At 38.8% G+C, this 22,023-nt stretch overlaps 3 protein-coding genes across 3 annotated transcripts; all 3 read left to right on the top strand.

The window, feature by feature from the left end:
* The first annotated feature begins 5,930 nt into the window (after positions 1-5,930).
* On the top strand, positions 5,931-9,264 carry LOC144660322 (cytochrome P450 3A24-like). The gene is made up of 3 exons (XM_078520931.1): positions 5,931-6,373; positions 6,528-7,102; positions 7,876-9,264. The coding sequence occupies exons 1-3, from the start codon at positions 6,267-6,269 to the stop codon at positions 8,859-8,861; spliced, it is 1,668 nt and encodes a 555-aa protein (XP_078377057.1). The 5' UTR covers positions 5,931-6,266; the 3' UTR covers positions 8,862-9,264.
* Positions 9,265-12,289: 3,025 nt separating this feature from the next.
* On the top strand, positions 12,290-15,001 carry LOC144660259 (cytochrome P450 3A24-like). Its single transcript, XM_078520863.1, has 3 exons — positions 12,290-12,424; positions 12,585-13,168; positions 13,578-15,001. Exons 2-3 carry the CDS (start codon positions 12,619-12,621, stop codon positions 14,561-14,563), a joined length of 1,536 nt encoding a protein of 511 aa, XP_078376989.1. The 5' UTR covers positions 12,290-12,424; positions 12,585-12,618; the 3' UTR covers positions 14,564-15,001.
* A 1,466-nt stretch (positions 15,002-16,467) lies between these two features.
* On the top strand, positions 16,468-19,681 carry LOC144659793 (cytochrome P450 3A24-like). Its single transcript, XM_078520303.1, has 2 exons — positions 16,468-16,986; positions 18,392-19,681. Exons 1-2 carry the CDS (start codon positions 16,470-16,472, stop codon positions 19,366-19,368), a joined length of 1,494 nt encoding a protein of 497 aa, XP_078376429.1. The 5' UTR covers positions 16,468-16,469; the 3' UTR covers positions 19,369-19,681.
* Positions 19,682-22,023: the final 2,342 nt, after the last annotated feature.

The following is a 22,023-nucleotide window of genomic DNA, read 5'->3' as shown; positions in this document are numbered from 1 at the left end:
CTCAAAAGTATACATGTGTTTCAAATTTTAAGAAAATTGCCCGGGGAAAATTGTAATACTCGATCTCCACAACCATTTTACTTAGCAACGGACTAGGATGACGATAAAGTTTTTGGCGTCTAATTTATTTATTACTCTTTTGGGTACTATTATTAGACACTCATTCCATTGTTTTCTTTTGTTGAGTTTTGACTATTACGTACTGACTGTAAGATATTGTTTCACGGGTTAAATGAAATCAGTCTAGCCTGCTGGCAGTCTACCTCTTTTCCTCTTAATTAAACTCCGCGCAATCGAGTCGATTGTTCTTAGCATAATGCAGTGACTGACTATTAATATTTGCAATTAATTCGATGTGTTTCGCAGGTACTACTACTACTGACCGTTTTAGTTTACCAATAATGTTTTACATGATCGTTTTTGGCCAAAACGTATCCCAATACACAATGCTCGAACAACAGCAACAGAAGTGGCAAACTAGTAACCGTTGCATTTTCCCCAAAACTTTTTGTTCAAAAACGTCTTCGCGCCTTTGTTAAACAAAACCATTTTTATCACATATATAGCGAGAATTTTGGGCAATAAATCTCCCAAATAGATTTCTATATTTGCTATATTTCACATGTGAGAAAAGCGATACGTCCAATCAGCTTCGCGTATAGCTTTCTTCACATGTGAAAAATATAACCAATCAGCATCTAGAGTGGAACGACCCAACCAATCAAAGCACGAGAACTCAAATGGTTTCCAACGAGGTTGAGCAAACAGCGAGCGGCAAGTTTGTTCCCTACGGCAGTTTATGCTTTGAAAATATGGCTACACGGTTTGTTCCTTTGTCTTTAGAGTACTTTATGGAAAGGCAAGCAAACAGGAACTCGCTAAGCAAAACCGAAAGAATACAGTAATGAGATTATAACGATAAAAATCATTCTTCAAAGGCGGAGCGAAGACAAGCGAAGTGTCGATAAGTGAAAGCGAAGACAAGAATTTCTTCAAAACTTACAACACATCCGCGGACTTTCTAAGAATATTCAAGCACTAGCACCCTCGGGAACACCATGGTAAAGTAGATTGCATTTTTGAATGTGGATTTGCGTCGCAATTATTGCCTAATTAACCGACTCCTTGTGTGTAATATCGCAATTTTGTTCAAAATTCGCCTGCGTGTTTAGTTGATTCGCTTGTGGCGACGCTTCCTCGATGCGATACCAAAACTTTTGCTTTCAAAAAGTAACGCAATGTGTTTAATTAAATAAAGCTTTTGCAGAAGATTTTGTCGGCAGTAATTTTTCTTATTTGATTAAAAGTGGTTTCGCTTGAAAAGCGATGTGCATTTGCCTGCTTTGTTTTTCCTCCCGCTAGGTCAAACTGTAATATGTCAAAGGTTTATGTATTACTTAACATGAAAAATCGCGTAAACTTTACAATGCTTGAATTCTCGTTATATATATAATAAACAAATTACAGCATAGAAAGTGCTTTGTACGGATTTTTATTCACTCGTTGCAAAACTTTGGAAAACTCACTCGTTCAATTCGCTTCGCTCACTCGTTCGTTTTTCCAAAGTTTTGCAACTCGTGAATAAAAATCCGTACGTCGCACTTTCTATGAAGTAATCTATATATAGTTCCTTTTTGTAGTGAACTAAGACTTCCTCGCACTTTTAGTCAGATGAAACATTTTAACTATCTAATCGATAACTAAATACGGTTCTTATATATACTAGTTATACAACGCTTTCGAGTGGTATACTATGGAATATCCCACGAGTCACTTGTATTTTCTCGGTATACACACTCGCCTAAAGGCTCGTGTGTATACCGAGAAAATACAAGTGACAAGTGGGATGTTCCATAGTATACCACGAGAAAGCGTTGTGTAACTATTTTATACCATGCCATGGAAAATGCGCTTAATAAATTTCGTCGAGAATACAATCGCAGCGCACGATGGGAAGGTTGGGTTGAATACCGTCGAATATATTCCTGTATTCTGATTGGCTGTATTTTCTATGGCATGGTATAAATCACAGTATCAAATCACAAAGAAAAGGCACATGTTAAATTTGGCAACACATTTCATATTTTGTCGATATAATATGACGAAGCAGACAGTTTGATGGCGCGCGTACATACAGATGACGCAAAAAATGCAAGTTATGAATTAAACAACCTTGGTTGACCTTGTTTAAAAAAAGTAAGCTCGCGAGTGGGCAAGTACTAAAGACTTAGGGAACTGTCTGTAAAAGCCTTGTTTTGTTTGCTGTTTTGCGATACTATCAGTACGTGAGAATTTAATTGTGGTCTCTTTTATTATTATGCATTTGGTACAAATAATAAGGTCAAGAAGCCACAAAAGCGTCGTAATCACTAAGCATGATTCGACATGATCCAGTCTAGTGTAAGACTCTTTGTCGAAATGTTGGTTACGTAAACATCCAAGTCCAAGGCCAAGAGCACTTTACACTAACATTACGCTGCAGTTTGTAACTAATATTTCGCAGATTTTATTGTAAAACAGTTGTCACTGTGATTCTATTTATTTTGTATCCGTCCTGAGGCTTGCATGTAACAAATGGAAAGGTTGGTAAGGTTAGTTAGTTAGAATAAAAGGAAAATGTATATACTTTTCTGTGGTCACGTGTCTTTCATTTTAAAAGAGGGGAAGTATACATCGTTTTATCGTTTAAGCTACACTAAATCACATGGCAGGATACTTCTTGCAAAACAGAGTAAAAAACAAATAGAAATCAAGTAGATTGAAGAGCGTGACGCTTTAATCTTGTTACAAGAGTAAATATAAACAGAAAGAAATTGTAATTGTGACTTACGTAAACAGCTCAGTTTTCATAACATAATAAAGGAAATGTGTGGCTGTGTAGCTCATGCATTTGCTTACAACTTTATGTATTTTTAAACCAGCAATCAAGGGCAACGCGCGTACAATCCTGTTTCTTGTCTGTTTTTTTAGTTTGTTTAATTTCGGCTTTCAAATCTCTTATCCAAAGAGGTAAAATATAATTCAAGGTGCTCGTTTTTGAATGAGCGCGTGGAAGAAAATTTAATGGTGAACAATAACAACGATAGAGTGTTTATGTCTCGTAACAACATCAAATTTTCGCGGGGAAGCTATCAGCTGATAGTTCCTCGACAGAAACACTCTCCGTCCTCTTGCAAAGTAGCAGCAAAAGCATATTCTCCTAGATGTGATTCACGGTCTCTTACTTCATTTATTAGGCGGTGACGCAACGCCTATATGCTGTGGCCCGTGGACGGGCAATGTTACGATTACTCCAACCGAGTAGCACTGGGAACTAGGCACTTTGTTGTTTACTCAGTTTTGGTACGCCATCTTTGATTGTCATGAGTACTGAATCAACTTTAAGAGCATCCATCGGCAAAACGCGTTTGATTTCTAACGTACAGTTAAACAGAGTTTTGGGTTCAAGGGAGAATGATCGATGTACTGGATAATTGTGAGCTCGCTTAAAGAACTTTTCTACCGTTATACGTGTATTCGAAGTCGGCATACGTGATGGCTTGAATTTGACGAGTGAAGGCCGGTTAGTGTCATAACTTTTGAAACCTTTCCAAAAGGGAGACCGATGGCAGCAGTATCTTGATTAGATTGCAAAGGTGAGCTATCTGAAATCTTTGTTTGCTTTGACGTGCATTGTTGTCGATAATATTTAAGTTTAAGTTAATTTTCTTTTCTTTTTCCTTCGCGACTCGCCATCTTCATTTTACTGCTTTTGATAATATTTATTCGGGTATTTATCTCAAGCCATTAAAAACCACACAGTGACGGTATCCGTATTCCTATTTGTACGAGAAGCCAGAATTAAGAAATTAAGAAAGAACTTCTACCCTATTTCTAGTAAGCGGTATTTCAGACCATTTCAATACGGTAGTGTCACACAATCTTCAGTATCGACTAGGTGTGGAAATCAATCCTGGGCCTTTCTGTTGCTAAATGACGAAGTTCATAATGATTTAATGTATTTATCGTATCATACTGTAAGTTTGTAATGTATTGGAGGTTCGTTTTGTAGTCAAGGCAAATAAAAATTAAAATGAATAAGAAAAATGCAATTTCTGGGATCATTGTAAAGCGTCATCGCCTGTGCATGCATGTATGCGTGCCGGTTATTTAAAGAAGGCAGGGAATTAGTGATAAGGTGCATGCTTACAAATAATTTGAAAACTGCGCTGTCAGATCTAGAGTGCTAAGTAAGTTATGTTTCATTTCAAAACGAAAACGTTGTAAAGGAAGAGATTGCACTTTTTTTATTAAGACAAAGAAGGCAAGATAATTGCATCACAAATAATAAATAAATACCTAACAACACACGATATACATGCATTGCGCTACTTAGCTATTTTCTATCTTATACAATGTTTTTCCTTTTTTAATTTTATGCAATATTAAGCTTAGAAACAAAACATTTAAAACTTAATTTACACGAGGAGATTTCACCTTAAAACACGATGTATGGAAATACCCAGCAAAACAAAGTAGCGTGACTTCTAGTTAGCAAATTGAGTGAAAATAATTCTGAAACGTGGCGAGCAAGCTAGAAATATTTTCCCTTTCCACACAAATGCAAGCTCTTATGAGAGACGGGTACATTCTAAAATTATGCCAAACAGCTCTTCATCGCCGCCACTGATCTGAATTAATTGCAGAGGCCTCTAACGTTACATTTTGCGTACAGATTTTAAACTGATGCATGGAACAATGATTAAACTTTACTGAGTGAGGTTCATGTGTAAGTGACTTTAAGATAGTAATTGGGCTCACAAGTGTTTACGTTCACTAAGTCAAAATCAAGAGAAACTATAGATGTCTACACGGATAGAGAAGAGAAGAGGAAAATTGCCTTTTGAACTAAGACTGATTATCACTTTTCGGTCCCACTAGAAACGAAACATTTCAAGTGTGCAGTCGATGGCTAAATTTGGTTCATATCTAAGAAAGTATTTAATCACAGAAAGCATTATCATGTCAAATTTCGATAAATTTGTAAACGCAGTCACATTTTTTGATTTGGAATCATAGTTAGTACTAACTATGTTGGAATGACGAAGCAGTTACGCGTACATAGATGACGCAAATTATTACTGCGACTCAAAAACAGTCACCTTCGTTGACCTTGTCTAAGAAATAGTAGCATATACATATCGGTCAAGGTCACTTGTGAGTTGATATTCCAGCCTTTTCAAATAAGCTTTGTTGGTCGTTTTTGCAATAATACTGTACTATGAGTACGTGAAAGTTTACTTGTGGTCTTTTAGCTACTTATGCAATATTACCCTTAAGGCTCTATATAAATATTCAGTTTTAGTTGTCACTTTAACAAATGTGGGACACTGACTTTTTACTGTCAACCATTTTGTTAGCGCTACTATTACGACTCAAAAACAAAATCACCTTGGTTGACCTTGTTTAAGAAATACCAACGCCGAATATTGATGACATATCAGTCAAGGTCACTCATGGCTCAAAAAAATTCTCCCTTGTAAGTTTATATTTCAGCCTTTCCAAATAAGCTTTGTTGGTTGCTTTTGCAATTATATAAGAGTACGTATGAGTACGTGAAAGTTTTATTGTAGTCTTTTAGCTATTTTAATATGCAATATTACACTTAAGGCTCCATATAAATGTTCAATTTAAGTTTTCACTTAAACAAATGTGGGACACTGACTTTTTACTGTCAACCATTTTTTAAAAACAAAGTCACCTTGGCTGACCTTGTTTAAGAAATACTAGTTTCGAATATTGACATATCAGTCAAGGTCACTTATGGCTTAAAAAAAAGTCTTTTTTTCGATCCTTTGTGAGTTTTTATTTATACGTTTTGTTGGCTGTTTCAGTCACAATTATACCGTTTGTACTAAAATGTTTTATTGTGGTCTTTTGGTCTTTCATGCTAAAATGCCATGAGGCTCCATTAAAATATTCAATTTAACAAATTTAGATCACTGAATTTTTACTGTAAGTCTTTGTTTTGAAAATGGCGGATGAATAGGAAGATCTGACTAAACAGGTTGACGATATTAAATCTCAGTGTAAAGTACTGACCGACCAATTCCCTTTTCTTTATAAATCCAAGTCAAGAAGTAAAGTAGATGAGTCAGTAACAAGGCAAGAAGAAGAATAGAAGAAGATAACAAAGCGTCAAACTGTTTGCCAAACTTGAAACTTTACGTAAAGGAGGCCAAGGTCAATGCATCGTCACGCTAACATTACGATGCAGTTCGCATGTAATGTTACGCAATGGCTCCACTATAAAAACAGTTATTGCTCGCATCCACCGTCTAGTGAATCTTCTGTTCCTACAAATCGGTTGTTGTTTGAGTCCAGCATTTGTAAGGTAAGTTGTTTTGTAAGTTCTAACATGAACTCAAAAGAAAATTCATTAGGAATTGCTTTGAGCCCCGCTAAGAGTCTAATTTTGTGTTGTTGGCATTTGCAGTGTAAATAAACAAGAAGTTAATTTGGGTTGAATTCACTCATTTCTCTTGCAGGCTTGCTTCGAACTCTGCCAGGTTCAAGACCGGGATGATCGAATTGTTACAGCAGTTGCTGCCTTTGGAATCGCTTGCTCATCCTGCTGCCATATCGTCGCTTTTACTCCTCGTAGTGTTGTTTCTCTACTGGTATGGAACACGTGGCTTTGCAGACCTCAAGAAACTGAACGTCCCTGGTCCCAAACCTGTTCCATTCCTAGGAAACTTTCTCGAAGCGAGGAAATACGGTGCATTGCATCTCATGTCTCTTGACTACCTTAAGAACTACGGCAAAGTGTTCACCATCTGTCTGGGTGGAAAACCATCGCTCGTAGTTGCAGATCCAGAGTTGGTAAAGCAGATAATGGTCAAGGATTTCCCAAACTTTCGAAATCGTTTCAATCCATCCCGATCCAATTTCGTTGGCCCTCCGCTTGAGAAAAACCTGCTAGAGACAAAGGACGAGACCTGGAAGCGAATCCGTACCACATTGACACCCACGTTTAGCGCAGCAAAGATGAAGTTGATGGTGCCACTAATGGAGAAGTCGTGTGACACGCTGATGGAAAAACTTGAGAAAATTGCTGACTCGGGTGAGTTGAAAATGCGTTCCTCTTTTGGTTGATTTTTAATGGCATGTACCTTGTTTTTTCGCGGTTGATTCTATACGCGGAGGATATGACCCTGATTGCTCGTCGTATCTTTTTAGCTCCAGTGGTAGGATCGGACTCAAAGGTAGTGCAGCGTGAAGTGTAGCCATCAAGGAGTCTTTTTAAAATACCTTTGAGCCTCCTCATCAATTTTTTAGTTGGGATCTTCCCCCTCCCCTCTCCCCTACCGGGAATTGCCTCCAGTAAATACTTGTCCTTCTTTTGTGTGTGTGTGTGTGTGTGTGTGTGTGTACTTTTCGGGCTAAACCGTGTTAAGTACTAGAAGTTTACCATGGTTTCATGACCAGGCAAAACATCAGTCAAAGCATAAAGGAGAGTGTAGAATTTTTTGTTTAATTTTGCAGAACTGGTAGCTGTCTAAAATCCTCTACCTAAAACCCTCGTCAAAAATGTTGGCAAGAAAATATTGCACAGACAATCCTTAGCCACGGAGGATTCAACACTTAGAAAACGTTTGCATGAGACATTGATAAACTTTAACCATAAAGTAGTCAAATAAAAAAACAGTATATTTTCCTTCCAAAAAGTAGTCACATTTTTAATCTTCCAAAAAGTAGTCGCATTTAAAATCTTCTTAGCGTAAGCGTTCGAACAACTTTTGTCTACAATTGTAGCTATAGGGAAGCGCTCGCAGTGACTTTGAAATATACTTAGAGCTATCCTTTAAACTTTTGATTGTATGTTTTCTTTTATAGAACAAAGTGTGGATATGCTGGACTGGTTCAGCAAGCTAACACTGGAAGTCATTTTATCCACGGCTTTTGGTGTGGACACCAACGTTCAGATGGAAGAAAACACCGAAGTACTGAAGAAAGCGAAGGCACTGTTTGAAATCCCTCTTATCGTCCGACAGCTACCGCGCCTGCCTTTTGGCTCTTCACTCTTCAAGCTGATATCCTCTTTGTATGGAAACCAACCTTCATATTTAGGAGAAGTTGTCAAAGAAATCATTAAAACCAGGCGCCAGCAGGGTCTCACGGGAAGAAAGGATCTGCTTCATCTCATGATGGTGGCCAAAGAAGAGACAACAGCGGATGGGATCAGCAGACTTTCCGACGAAGAAATTGTCGCTCAAGCAGTTATCTTCCTATTGGCTGGCTACGAAACAACAAGCAACACTTTGGCCTTCACTCTGTACCACTTGGCCGTCAACCCGGATGTTCAAGACAAGCTGAGAACAGAGATCAAAGAAGCCATGGAGTCCAATGCTGGAAAGAAGCCTCTGCTCGAAGTGGCCCAAAACATTGAGTACCTTGATTGCGTGATCAAGGAGTCACAGCGACTCTGTCCTGCTGCTGCACAAGTGAACCGGGAATGCACGGAAGATTTTGATCTGAATGGAATCCATATTCCTGCTGGAACGGAGATTTTGATTCCCATATATGTCATGCACTATGACCCAGACGCTTGGCAAAATCCGGAAAAGTTTGATCCTGAGAGATTCCGAAGTCCCGCTAAAGACACCCGCCATGCGTTCCAGTTCCTACCATTTGGTGCCGGGCCCAGAAACTGCATCGGGATGAGGTTCGCCTTGATGGAGGTCAAAATGGCTTTGGTGAAAATTCTGATGAATTACAAGTTCGTAACATCACCCGAGACAAAAATGCCGCTTGAAATTCGTGCTGGCCTCACGCTATCTGCAAAGGATGGAGTGCTAGTCAGGGTGCAGTCAGCAAGTTAAAGAGTTTGAGATATATTTTACCGTGACATTGTTTTTATTTCTGTACATGTTGAACTGAACTGATAAGCATAATAGATATTGACTTGTAAAAGGACGCTTTAATTTTATCGTTTTAAAGTGCCAGACAAATGTCGTATGCACGCGACTGCTCGACAAGTATTAGCTTTTAAATTATACCTAGAAATTAGAAAAGGTTGTAACCAACGGATTCTCTTTGTATTATTAAATGGTTGGAATTAGTTTTTTTTAGAGAAAAGAAGGTAGACACTTGCGGATATTTTTTTTATATTGTTAAGACTCAATTTAAAGGCAGTTAAACTTAATCACTTTGTAGTATACTACTTGCAAACAAAGTGTAAAAAAGTAGTAAAAAATTAGGCCGAAATAAAGATGTGTGACAATCGTGACGTGTTTTATTGGTTAAAAGAGAAAGCAACGAAAAAATGTTGTGATTCTACCGTATGTAAACAAATCGATTTGAATAGTTTCAAGTTTATTTCAGGACCTTGTTATTGAAGGCATAGGGTTGAGACACTGTGTGCACCTATAGGACGAAACACTTGTATGGTGCATGGTCGCGCAGTGATTATTTCTTTAATGGAAGTTTGAATTCTCAGAAATCTGACAAAATGCTTGCGATAACAAGTTTATTTGTCCCTAGCATAACGCGGCAAGCTCACAAAAATTATTAGTTCGACTTGCTGTCAGGCACCAGTAACTGATTATTTCGTTACTCAATATTTTTTTTCTTGAGTGTTTATGTTGACCAAAACTTCTCACAATACTCAATGCTGGATGTGCCCTGTCAGGCAATTCAAGCCCTAGACTGCACACCAAAGTAAGCGACCACCGGTTATTGTCTTTTATTCACTTTGTTGTGGAAAATAGTGATTTAATGTTAAAGGGGCTAGGTCACGATAGTTTATGTCATTCTTTTTATTTTCGTTAATTAAGAACTCTAAACTTCAAATTGGCAGAGCAAAAGTCTTTTATTGGCAAAATCACGGCCACATAACAAACAAGAATGATTTTCGAGCATTGTAAATGACACTTTTATACAAATTGAAATAAACTTGAATAAAGTCGGGCCTATACGTTTTTCAAGTTTACTCGAACGCAATCCGTTTTAATCTTCTCGAATTTTGCCAATCCATGGCCCTTTTTGGCTTTTTGAGTTTCTTTTCAGTTCTTCTACAGTTTTAAGCCGTTAGGCTAGATTTCCAATGACGCGTAATTTTTTACGTGTGTTTACGTGCGTGAAAAAATTGAGAGACAATGTGTGAACGACTTGCGTAAACGTGTACGCAGGTCGTTCATACATTGTCTTTAAAATTTTTAACGCACGTAAACGTAAATAAAAAATTACGCGTCACTGGAAATCCACCTTTATTGTGATATTTCAGTTAATTCCATGACCAGTGGGGGGGGGGGGGGGGGGGCTCTTTTTTAAAGGGGGGGCCCCCCCCCCCCCCCGGCCCCGCCGTCCCTGCCAGTTGGTCAGCAGATAGTTTGATGGCATAAATTGGCTCAAATTGCGTGACATAGCCCCTTCAACAAACTCCTTTGCGCCTTAATTTAACAAAACCATTTATAAATTGTCTTTTGTAGTCAAATAAGACTTCATCACACTTTTTATGGCCACATAAAACATTTTAAGTCAGTGACTAATCGATAGCTAAATGCGGTTCTTTAAAACACATTATCAAATCCCATAAATTACGCAAATGCATTTCATATTTTGTCGATTTGAGATGGAGAAGCAGATAGTTTGATGGTGTACATACAGTTGACGCAATAAAACTGCGAGTTGTGAATTAAACAACCTTAACTGACCTTGTTTAAAAAACGCGAGCTCGCGTTTGGACAGGAACTTAATTGTTTGTAAAAGCCTTGTTTTGCTTGCAGTTTTACGATACTATCAGTACGTGATCCTGAAGATTGGTACAAATAATAAGGTCAAGGAGACACAAAAGCGTTAAAATACTAGGCATGATCCAGTCTGTTGAAAGACTGAGCTGCCAAAATTTTGATTACGTAAACAGCAGAGTCCAAGGCCAAGACGACTTTACGCTAGCATTACGCTGCAGTTTATATCAAGTAATTCGCAATGATTCTAGTTTAGAAACAGTTCTTACTATGATTCTATTTTTATAAAAAGTTGTCTATAAGCCAAATTATACTTAAAAAATACTACAGGTTTGTAACCAACGGACTTCTTTTTGTAACTGCAAGGTTTGTTAGAATAAAATGAATAAATAAATATGGTCAGGATAAAAGCAGACAATGAAAAAAATTGAAAAAATACTTTCAGTTTGCAACAAAACATGTTTCGATCGTTCAACGATCATCGTCAGTTGTGAATTCGTTTACAATTGCGGTTGGATTTGTACAAGCAATGGCGTAACATTTCAAACGTATACATTTTAAAGTTAACGTACATTTAATTAATGCGCGAGACATGGAACAACCTCCTATAATACTACTTGCAAAATAGAGTGAAAAAAGACCGAAATCGAGAAGTTTGACGTATTTTATTTAATAAAAGAAAAAACAAAGAGATGTTGTGACTGTGTCTAATGTAAACAGCTCCTTGAATAAAGAAAATTATTTTCCCGGTGCCCCCTAGCAAAGTAGCAACAATAGCATTTCCCTTGTTTTCACTTTCTTACTTCTATGTGGGTTTCTGTCTAACGAAGCATTTCATTTAGTCAATGACTAAATGCGGTTCTTATCTAAAAATTTATAAAATCACACAAAGAATTATCATGTTAAATTCGCAAACACAGTAACATATTGTTTTTTTTATTTGGCATGACAAAGCAGTTAGGCGTACATTTATGACGCAAAACTGCGACTCAAAACAAAGTCACCTTCGTTGACCTTGTTTACGAATTACCAGTTCCGAATATTGACTGTCATTTAAGGTCACTTAATTTAAAAAACAATTGATCCCTTGTGAGTTTTTATTTGAGCCTCTTCAAACTAGTTTCGTTGGCTGTCTTACAATTACACTATGAGTACGTAGAATCTCATAGTGGTCTTTTTAGTCATATTTGCAATATAACTTTGAAATTAAGGTTCCATATAATTATACAATTTTAGTTGTCACTGAAACAAAATCAAGTCAACAAATATTTACTAGCTTTTACTGTCAGTCATTTTTTCAATGCTTGATTTATTTTGTTCAAAAACTCATACTTATGGGTTTCTGATTTTATATCTGGGAAGATTTTACCTTTGCGACATTTTTTCCTTCAGTGTAAAGTGACCTAACCATAACTTTTTCTTTTGAAAAAGTAAAAGTCTAGAAAATAAGAAGATAAGTAAGGAGGGTAAGTAATAAATACAGAAGATAACAAAGCGTCAAAATGTTTGCCAAACTTTGGACCTTTACGTGATTATTCATACAAAGAGGTCCAAGGTTAATCCGACGTCACGCTAACATTACGCGGCAGTTCGCATCTAATGTGGCGCAACGATTCCACTATAAAAACAGTTGTTGCTAGCATCCACCGTCCAGTGTTCTTATAAATCTGTAGTTGTTTGAGTCCAGCAATATCAAGGTAAGAGGGCTCAGTAAGATTTTAAGCTGACGGGCAAGACCTTATGCATTTTCTTTGCAGTGAGCCGCGCTACTTAAGATTCTAATTTCGTGTTGTTCGCATTTGCAATGTAAACAAACTTAGAGTTAATTTGGGTTGAATCCGTGCATTTCTCTTGCAGGCTTGCTTCGAATACTGCAAGTTCAAGACCGCGGATGATGGATATGTTACAGCAGACATGGCAGATGTTACCTTTGGAATCCCTCGCTCATCCTGCTGCCATCGCGTCGCTCGTACTCCTCGTAGTGTCGTTTCTCTACTGGTATGGAACGCGTAGCTTTGCAGACCTCAAGAAACTGAACGTCCCTGGTCCCAAACCTGTTCCATTCTTGGGGAACTTCTTTGAAGTAAGGAAATACGATTCATTGCATCTAATGTGTCTGGACTACCTTAAGAAGTACGGCAAAGTGTTCACCATCTGTCTGGGTAGAAAACCATCGCTCGTCGTTACGGATCCAGAGTTGTTAAAGCAGATAATGGTCAAGGATTTTCCAAACTTTCGAAATCATTTCGATCCTACGAATACCACTTTTGTTGGCCCTCCGCTCGAGAAAAACCTATTAGAGATCAAGGACGAGACCTGGAAGCGAATCCGTACCACATTGACACCCACGTTCAGCGCAGCAAAGATGAAGTTGATGGTGCCACTAATGAAGAAGTCGTGTGACACGCTGATGGAAAAACTTGAGAAAATTGCTGACTCGGGTGAGTAGTTGAAAATGAGTTCGTTTTTTTGGTTGATTTTTAATGGAGTGGGTTGACAGAGGCCGGTACGCAAATCCACCAATCCGTGCTATTTTTAGGCCTGATTCGTCATTCTCTTACTATTTATGATATCTTCCTCATACCATGCTCTGGTTTCAGTATTGTGGTAAAAGTATTCTAAGTTTTACGCAATTTTGACGGCGTTCGATAAAACGAAATTGCTTGCGTAGTTAACAAGTGAAGTAATCGACCATTTTTTTTTAAACTAACCTTAATAACGAAATCATTATTTCATAACTTTGTCTGCGGTCTGAATAATGTACCAAGGTATCGACTGCCTAGGTAGCGCCCGTAGTCAATATACTCATAACTGTCATTCTAACTTTTGATTGTATGTTTTCTTTTATAGAACAAAGTGTGGATATGCTAGATTGGTTAAGCCAGCTGACACTGGAAGTCATTTTATCCACGGCTTTTGGTGTGGACACCAACGTTCAGATGGGAGAAAATACCGAAGTACTGAAGAAAGCGAAGGCACTGTTTGAAATCCCATTTATCGTCCGACAGCTACCCCGCCTGCCTTTTGGCTATCCACTCTTCAAGCTAATCTCCTATCTTTATGGAAATCAACCTTCATATTTAGGAGAAGTTGTCAAAGAAATCATTAAAACCAGGCGCCAGCAGGGTCTCACGGGAAGAAAGGATCTGCTTCATCTCATGATGGTGGCCAAAGAAGAAACCACAGTGGATGGGATCAGCAGACTTTCCGACGAAGAAATTGTCGCCCAAGCAGTTATCTTCCTATTGGCCGGCTACGAAACAACAAGCAACACTTTGGGCTTTACCCTGTACCACTTGGCTGTAAACCCGGATGTTCAAGACAAGCTGAGGACAGAGATCAATGAAGCCATGGAGTCCAATGCAGGAAAGAAGCCTTTGTTCGAAGTGGCCCAAAACATTGAGTACCTTGATTGCGTGATCAAGGAGTCTCAACGACTGTGTCCTGCTGCTCCATTGGTGAACCGAGAATGCTCTGAAGATTTTAATCTAAATGGAATCCATATTCCTGCTGGAACGGAGGTTTTAATTCCTATATATGCCTTGCACTATGACCCAGACGCTTGGCAAAACCCGGAAAAGTTTGATCATGAGAGATTCCGAAGTCCTGCTAAAGACACCCGCCATGCCTTCCAGTATATGCCGTTCGGTGCCGGTCCTAGGAACTGCATCGGGATGAGGTTCGCCTTGATGGAGGTCAAGATGGCTCTGGTGAGAATTCTGATGAAGTACAAGTTTGTAACGTCACCCGAAACAAAAATTCCGCTTGAATTTCGTGCTGGCATTACGATGTCAGCAAAGGATGGAGTGCTGGTCAGGGTGCAGTCTGCAAGTTAAAAGAAGAAGTTTTGATTAGCTATAATGTACCGTGACTTTGTCGTGTTTTCTTGTACGCTAATATCTGAACTGGTAGACCTAGACATTATACTCAAAATATATAGAGTTGTAACCAATCGGCCATTTTTTACATGCTGAAAAACCGAGACAAACGTAGCCATCTGATGTGCGCAATCGACTGTTTGCCGAGAGGCCTAAACCTAGGAGTCAGTAGATGTGTATAGCAGTGTATAGTTTTAGATTATTTTAGTAACAAGTGGACTTCTCTTTGTAAATGAGAAGCCAAATAAAATAAAATAAAGATGCCAATAAACAGGGCTCTACGACTCAGCTCATTTGATTTAGTTTTTAGAAACTAAGACAGAACGAATCATGTCATTGTGCCGTCAGCGAAAAGGTTAATTTTTCAGAAAAGCTAAGAATTTGAAGCAAGTAAGAGTCAGAATCATTCATTCATTCATTTATTCAACCAACTAATGTATGATGGCAAGGCTGTGAATTCTCCGATCTAAAATTTGATGCCCCACTTCATATTTTATACGTCTGCAAGAAAAGCAATATGAAAGCACCGTATTTTCGGGCCTGGTATGGACTGGGGAGCAAAGTCACAGCAAAAAACTCATGGAATTTTCATCGAATAAAAACGGCTGTAATTTTCTGTGATTTGTTGACATTTTTCAATTCTAATTACGTTCAAAAAACAAACAAACAATACTATTATTCAATAGACTGTACTGACGAAAATATGTTTGTAGGTTCACTTGGTTCACTTAAGCAGTGTCGAGTCGAGTCCGCCGTTTGTCGTTCACTTAAGGTGGCGGTGTCCATTATATGACCTGCAATTTTATTTATATGTCGAGTGTCATCGGTTGAGTAAATAGCTTTCTCAGTTCTTGTCCATCAAATTTACTGCCACCGAGGGAAGAAAACAATCAGTACCTTTATTCATTTGCAATGCAAAATGAAACTCGTGGATCATATTAAAGTGCTCGATTTGTGAAAGTCACGCTATCCAATTGACACCTCACGCATGATAAATTATTTCAAGAGATTTTTTTCATTAAAGCTTATTTCAGGACGTAACAAGTCGATAATTTCGATAGTCGATAAAATTCGATCGGTGTCGATCGAATTCAATACTAATCAATCGACAGATATCGGAAATCGATAAAAGTCAATCACACAATTTCTTGTGATTATCGACTTTGATCGATTTAAATCAATTTTGATCGACTGCGATCGACAAGTATCGGAAATACAAAAAACTGTGGCAAGACTACAGTTGCCGCGCACATACTAATGAAGCAGGATCGGTTATGCCAAGACTTTATTTTACCGTTTTAACACTGTAATTGGAAGCACGAATAAACCTGAAAAAACAAAAAGAAACTTACCCTTTTCTTTATTAAACTTAATTGCTATACGGACGGAATAATACACTTCCATATAAAATTTGTTCGAGCTGTTACTGGTTTCGATAGTGCTCGATATTTGTCGATAATCGTCAATCGACAAGTTTAATTTGTCGATAAAAGTCGATAATCAGTTGAAAATCTTGTGATTATCGACTTTTATCGACAAATTAAACTTGTCGATTGACGATTATCGACAAATATCGAGCACTGTCGACTTATCGACTACCGATGATGGACTTTGATCGACTTGTTACGTCCTGCTTATTTACAAAGAGCCAGTATTTTTGGTGCGTTTTAGTAAGCAACAGAAAACGCTCAGCTACATCGTAAGCCCGAGATAAAGGATAAGTTGATTGTTCGTGACAGAACCCCAGATTTGAATATTAGTTTGTGTTTACTTTTCACTGACAGGACGCCATCACCCTTCACGCGTGACGGCTTACGTTACAAGTGTGATTATCATTATTTCTTTGTCAGTCGTACCAGACAAAATGGAAATCACACTCCAAGCGTTTAACCTTTGGGATCCGTCCTTCATCTTTTCAACTGTGATTTTGCTGTTTATACTCATTTATTGGTATGGCACGCTCGGCTTCTCAGTTCTAAACCGATTGAATGTCCCAGGTCCAAAACCTCTGCCGTTTGTCGGCAACATTCTGGAGGTCCGCAAGTATGGAAGCATTCACTTGATGATTTTCGACTATGTGAGACAGTATGGCAAGGTCTTCGCGATTTCTTTGGGTAGGAAACCATCTTTAGTCGTGGCAGATCCCGAAATGCTGAAAGCGATCATGGTCAAAGAGTTCTCGACGTTTCACAATCGAATGATGCCAACTCCTCCGCCACCGATGGGTTCTAACGTGTTCTCCGCGCGTGACGAGACGTGGAAGCGAATTCGCAGCATTCTGACGCCCTCGTTCAGCGCGAGGAAAATGAAGCTGATGGTTCCACTGATGGAGGAATCGTGTGATGTGTTTCTGAAGAAACTTGAAGGGATCGCAGATACCGGTGAGTACAATGATCAACTTGACGACACGGGGAGGAACAAATAATTATTTGTTGAAGGGGATGAAGGAATTTTTTAATTATGAAAATGTTTGAGTCGTTTTCTAAGAGGGGGCTGGTGTGCAACCTCTGTATATTTTTTGGCCCTTGCTATAGACGTCTGGTTCCTAGTCGCTTTATAACTTATGCCGCATAAAGGCTGAATGCCCCCGCATTCACTAGCAGCTTTTCTAGACCTCAAGCGTGCATTATTTTCTTATAGAACATGGAAAGCCATCTTCTAGTGGGATTAATTCGAATCTTAATTCGAACCGCGTTATTTCTAGCTTATCCTCTAGCAGAAAAACGTATCATAGTCTATTTTAAAAATCACGGACATCTAAATGAAATTTTCGAAGGGCGTGAATTGGGCCGCTGGGATCGTTTTTGCTGTTTTAGAGGGGACAAGGGCTTGGTCAAACGGCAACAATATTTTGATCCAATATCATCTTAAATCGTTGGTTAAGAATGTTGAAACCGTTTGACCATCCCTGTTGGTTTTGACTCAAGACAAACGAGTGTGTAACAGTTCAAGATGTTGGAACAAGTTTCTTTCGCAAAAGCATGGACAACATGTCCCAAGAAGGCCCAACAAAGTAGAGAGGATTTGGATCAAAACGTCGAGACAGTGGCCAGTGGTCTAAACGCTAAGCAAGCTAATTATATCAGAATTTCACTGAAGCATCACGAGTTTATATACCTGGATGTGGAGAGGCACTGTGACGAGTTAAGTGTCCTGCACAAAAATTAGACAATGCAAGGAATCAAACGAGCATTTCAATCCGGAATGTCGCACCTGCAATACTCCTGTTCACTTAATGCTACAGAAGTCGGATTTTATTGTTGGTACTATCAAATAACTCTGATACAGACAAGACCCTAAGTAGATAACGATAAACCAATGAAGAGTGCCGGATTTTTTGTAGACCTGGATCAGTAAAAATCTTAAGATAATGAGTAGAAAACGGAAAGCTGACCCCTTTGCCAGAAAGAAGAGATTGGGTAAAAACTAGTAGAATACGATTGCCCGATATTTCCTTTTTGCTTGGCAAACCTTCTCAGGGTCTTTTCTGTTTGTATTCATTTTCTTTTAGCCCCCGTAGAAACTTTGTCTTGCAAACCGAAATTTCCGGCAAATATTTTCTTCTATTTTTTATTTATTTTGTCACAATCTCTTTCCTTGGCATACGGGTCTGCTTGCAGTTTTCTTCTTTAATAGTATCCTCCTCATCCTCTTCGCTCCTCTAACTGGAGCATAAGGCAATGCTTCTCTAATATCCAGGAAAAAAACGCTAGGCCCTATGAGACTATTGTCAGATGATATAGTCAGAATACTTGTTTTAATTCACCGTTGTACTTGTTTTTGTAGGTAAATCAGTGAACATTATGGACTGGTTCAGCATGCTGACTTTAGAAATTATCCTCTCGACTGCATTTGGCATCAAAGCTGACGTGCAAACTGATCCAGACGAAAAACTCCTCACGAAAGCCCGGCAGTCATTTCGATTTCCCTTTATTTTGCGTATCGTGGGACGCCTCCCGGTCGTAAAAACAGTTCTGCGGTTTGTCATGAGTCTGAGAGGAAGTATGGGCTATTTTGGTGACCTCGCTTTGGAAATGATCCGCCAGCGTCGAGGGGAAGGTGAGACGAGCCGACAGGATCTGATGCAGCTCATGCTGACAGCTCATGAAGAGTCGTCGGTCCATGGAGTCAGCAAACTTACAGATGGGGAAATTGTCGCACAGTGCGTGGCATTTCTGTTGGCTGGGCACGAAACCTCGATGATCACTCTCTCCAACACAGCTTACTATCTGGCGTTATATCCAGAAATTCAGGAGATGTTGCGCAACGAGATTTGTCGGTACATTGAGCTAAATCCCAACGCGTCCCTGTACGAGCTGTCGCACGGCATTGAGTACCTTGACTGCGTCATCAACGAAACCCAGCGCCTGTGTCCTCCGGCGCACCAGCTGAATCGAGAGTGCGGCCAAGATTACGAAATTAACGGCATCTCTATTCCTAAAGGCATGGAAATCGTCATCCCTTTCTATTCTCTGCATCATGACCCTGATGCCTGGCCGGAGCCGGAGAAGTTTGACCCGGAAAGATTTCGCGGTTCCGCCAAAGATACCCGTCATCCGTATCAGTACCTTCCTTTTGGAGCCGGGCCCAGAAACTGCATCGGGATGAGGTTCGCCCTAATGGAGATCAAGATCGCTCTGGTGAAAATCCTTACAAAGTACAAGTTTGTGCAATCACCCGAGACACAAGTGCCGTTGGTTATGCACGCTGGCAATACCCTCTCCCCCCGAGACGGGGTTCATTTAAGGGTCGAGACCATTTAGAGCCATCTGTAGGAACATTGCCCATCCGACATTTCTGTACTGTTAAAATACTTTATTGCCAATTATTGTATACGAAATGCGATTTTTTGGTCACATGTCGCCAGTAAACAAAGGTCTGACGTGCGTGTTCTTGTTACTTTTTAACCAAGTGTTTTTCTTATTGTACAGCTGTTAGCATTTTTCCAAGAATGCATATCTGGTTTAAATATAGCTTTCGGGTGGAATTAGCAAATGGTTGTTTTTACATGTCAGTTAATAACATCCTGATTTCGAATTGTCGAAATCCAGTTACCTTCGAGTCGTGATTCAGAAAACTTAAGAGCTATATTCGGAGAGTTTGGAGAATCGAAAGAAACTCGCCCAAATTCGAATTTTTTTTATTTCGCCAAAACATTGCTTTAGGTGAACTTATTCGAGGAAAAATAGTTTTAAGTTTCAGCGTTTTATTTTACGGGCGAAATTTAAAAAGTTTTGAAGTGTTTGAAATTTGGATACAATGACCGTTTTCGCCACTTTGAAGGTTCAAATTTTCACACTTCTTTGAGAAAACAGCGGAGGCGTTAAAACAATCCTATTAAAACGAAACTAAGCACAAATATTATTTTACCCTTACACTTTAAAGCCGTGTAATAATTTTCTCAAATTGTTATTTGTAGCTTTTGAACTGGGCGTATTAATTCAGTCGCCATTTGTGTCTCGCCCACGAAGGACAAAATAAGGCCAACCTTGACTACTGTAAATGGCCACTGGTATATATCATTTGGTCAAAATATTTACATGTTTAGAAACCATTGTTATTGGTCTTTACACCAGCAAAGTTTCAGCTCTGGGAATCCAATATTTTTTCGTCAGTAAAATAAACTGTCATGGCATATTAGCGAGTTGTATTTTATGCAAATTACACGGTTAAAATACATTTCACAATGAAATCACTAACAAGAATGAACGACTCACCGCTACTTATCCTTGTTTATGCTGCTGAGCATTTGCTGACGATATCACTTCAACTTCCAGTGTCCTGCTGAGTCTTTTGACAAAATATATCCGGTGATGATGAACTTGCACGAGCGTAAACCAACGACCACTTCATCAATAAACTCGACAGCAGGAAATTTGATATCCGCGAATGGACATCTGAGTGGCGCTGATTTGCCCGGTTTTCATCGCTCTCTTTAAAAGTCTTATGAAAACATGGTAAACTATGCACTCCTAACTGCAAAATAATCAGTTTTTATCGATACATTGACGACTTCCAGGAGAATTATTTGTTTAGAAATGCGTGAGCGAAGAAATCGGACTGACCTTTGAATTGACCCCCGCGTCGTCACGTTACTTCCTTCCGTCACGCGTTGAATTAAAAATGTAAAAATTGAAAGAGTGACATATCACATATAAGATACCTTGTTAAAAGATCGTAACACTACACTTGTCTAGATTGCGAAAAATAGCAAAGTCTTTTATTAGAACTTTTTCTGTTAAACAATTACAATGTTTTTAAAATACCTCCGAAAGTAAAATGATTATAAACTTGAACTAATGTTGTGACTATCTTCTGTATCTCACTTCGACTCGCTTCTGCTGTCGAAGAAGTATTTATTACCTCCATAGGTCATGTTGTGTCGGAAAAAATAAATGTTAATTTTTTTTTTTAAATAAAAGGCAATAAGGAAACATGAAATCCGCAGCGCGTATTTGTATACCGTGCTGTTAGATTCATTTTTATGTGGACGTGATTATAGCGTGCACATAAAATCTTCTATGCACGTCTAAATAAAAAGTATATAAGTATGAATTTGTAACAATGAGGAACTGATTATCTCCCTTTTTAAGCTATCGGTCCCACAAGCACTTTAATAAGCGTTTTAATTGGCAGCAACGCAAACCTGTAATCAGTCACGCTTTGCGTCGCTAGCTATATTTTTGTCGTTGCTTTATCCTTTTAATTTCCAGTCTAAAAATCAAATCTATTTTCAGTCTTACGGTTCTTTTTCCTTATTTCACATTTGGCCACATTCTACACAGCATTCGCTTTTATAGAGAGCCTTCTAAAGTAGCCAGGTGACAGATATACGCACAATCGCATACGCCGGAAAAGACGAGTACACGGTGTTTCTTTTGGAATGAGTGATAATTGGCGCAATTCCTTCCTATAAAATTTTATAGTTTAGCCGGGTGCTGTAAAATACACATAACATCGGAACAAAATGATGGAGAAGGCATTTTCGAGATTCTTGATCCAAAAAAACTTCCTCGGCGGACCTCCTCCGCCAATAACATCTCGAAAATGATCACTTTAGATTGACCAAGCCTACAGCAATTCAAAAAGCTGGCTACGCCCCTCAAAGTGTATTAGAAAAACGGACACTTTCATACACGTCCAATCAGCAAAGCAAAAGAAGATCTTATACAAGAGTCGGATAACAAGGCTGTACAGTAACCTTGTATTTCTGTTTCGAAATATCAATACCAATAAAAGATATGCATGATTCTTTAGTTTTTAAGCAGCTCCGCAGGGGGCGGATCCAGGATTTTTCTTAGGAGGGGGTGCAAAGTAACTGACTAGACTCGACCGGTGACAAAACAAATTTTAACAACGAATACGAAAGGGTACCTTTTTTAAAAGGGCCAGGATTTCACAAGTTTAGGTATACGAAA

This window comes from Oculina patagonica, chromosome 7 (genome assembly GCF_052425735.1).
Source record: "Oculina patagonica isolate OP01 chromosome 7, crgOcupat, whole genome shotgun sequence".
In the NCBI taxonomy this organism is placed as follows: Eukaryota; Metazoa; Cnidaria; class Anthozoa; order Scleractinia; family Oculinidae; genus Oculina; species Oculina patagonica.
This window is presented reverse-complemented; position numbering and strand designations above follow the sequence as displayed.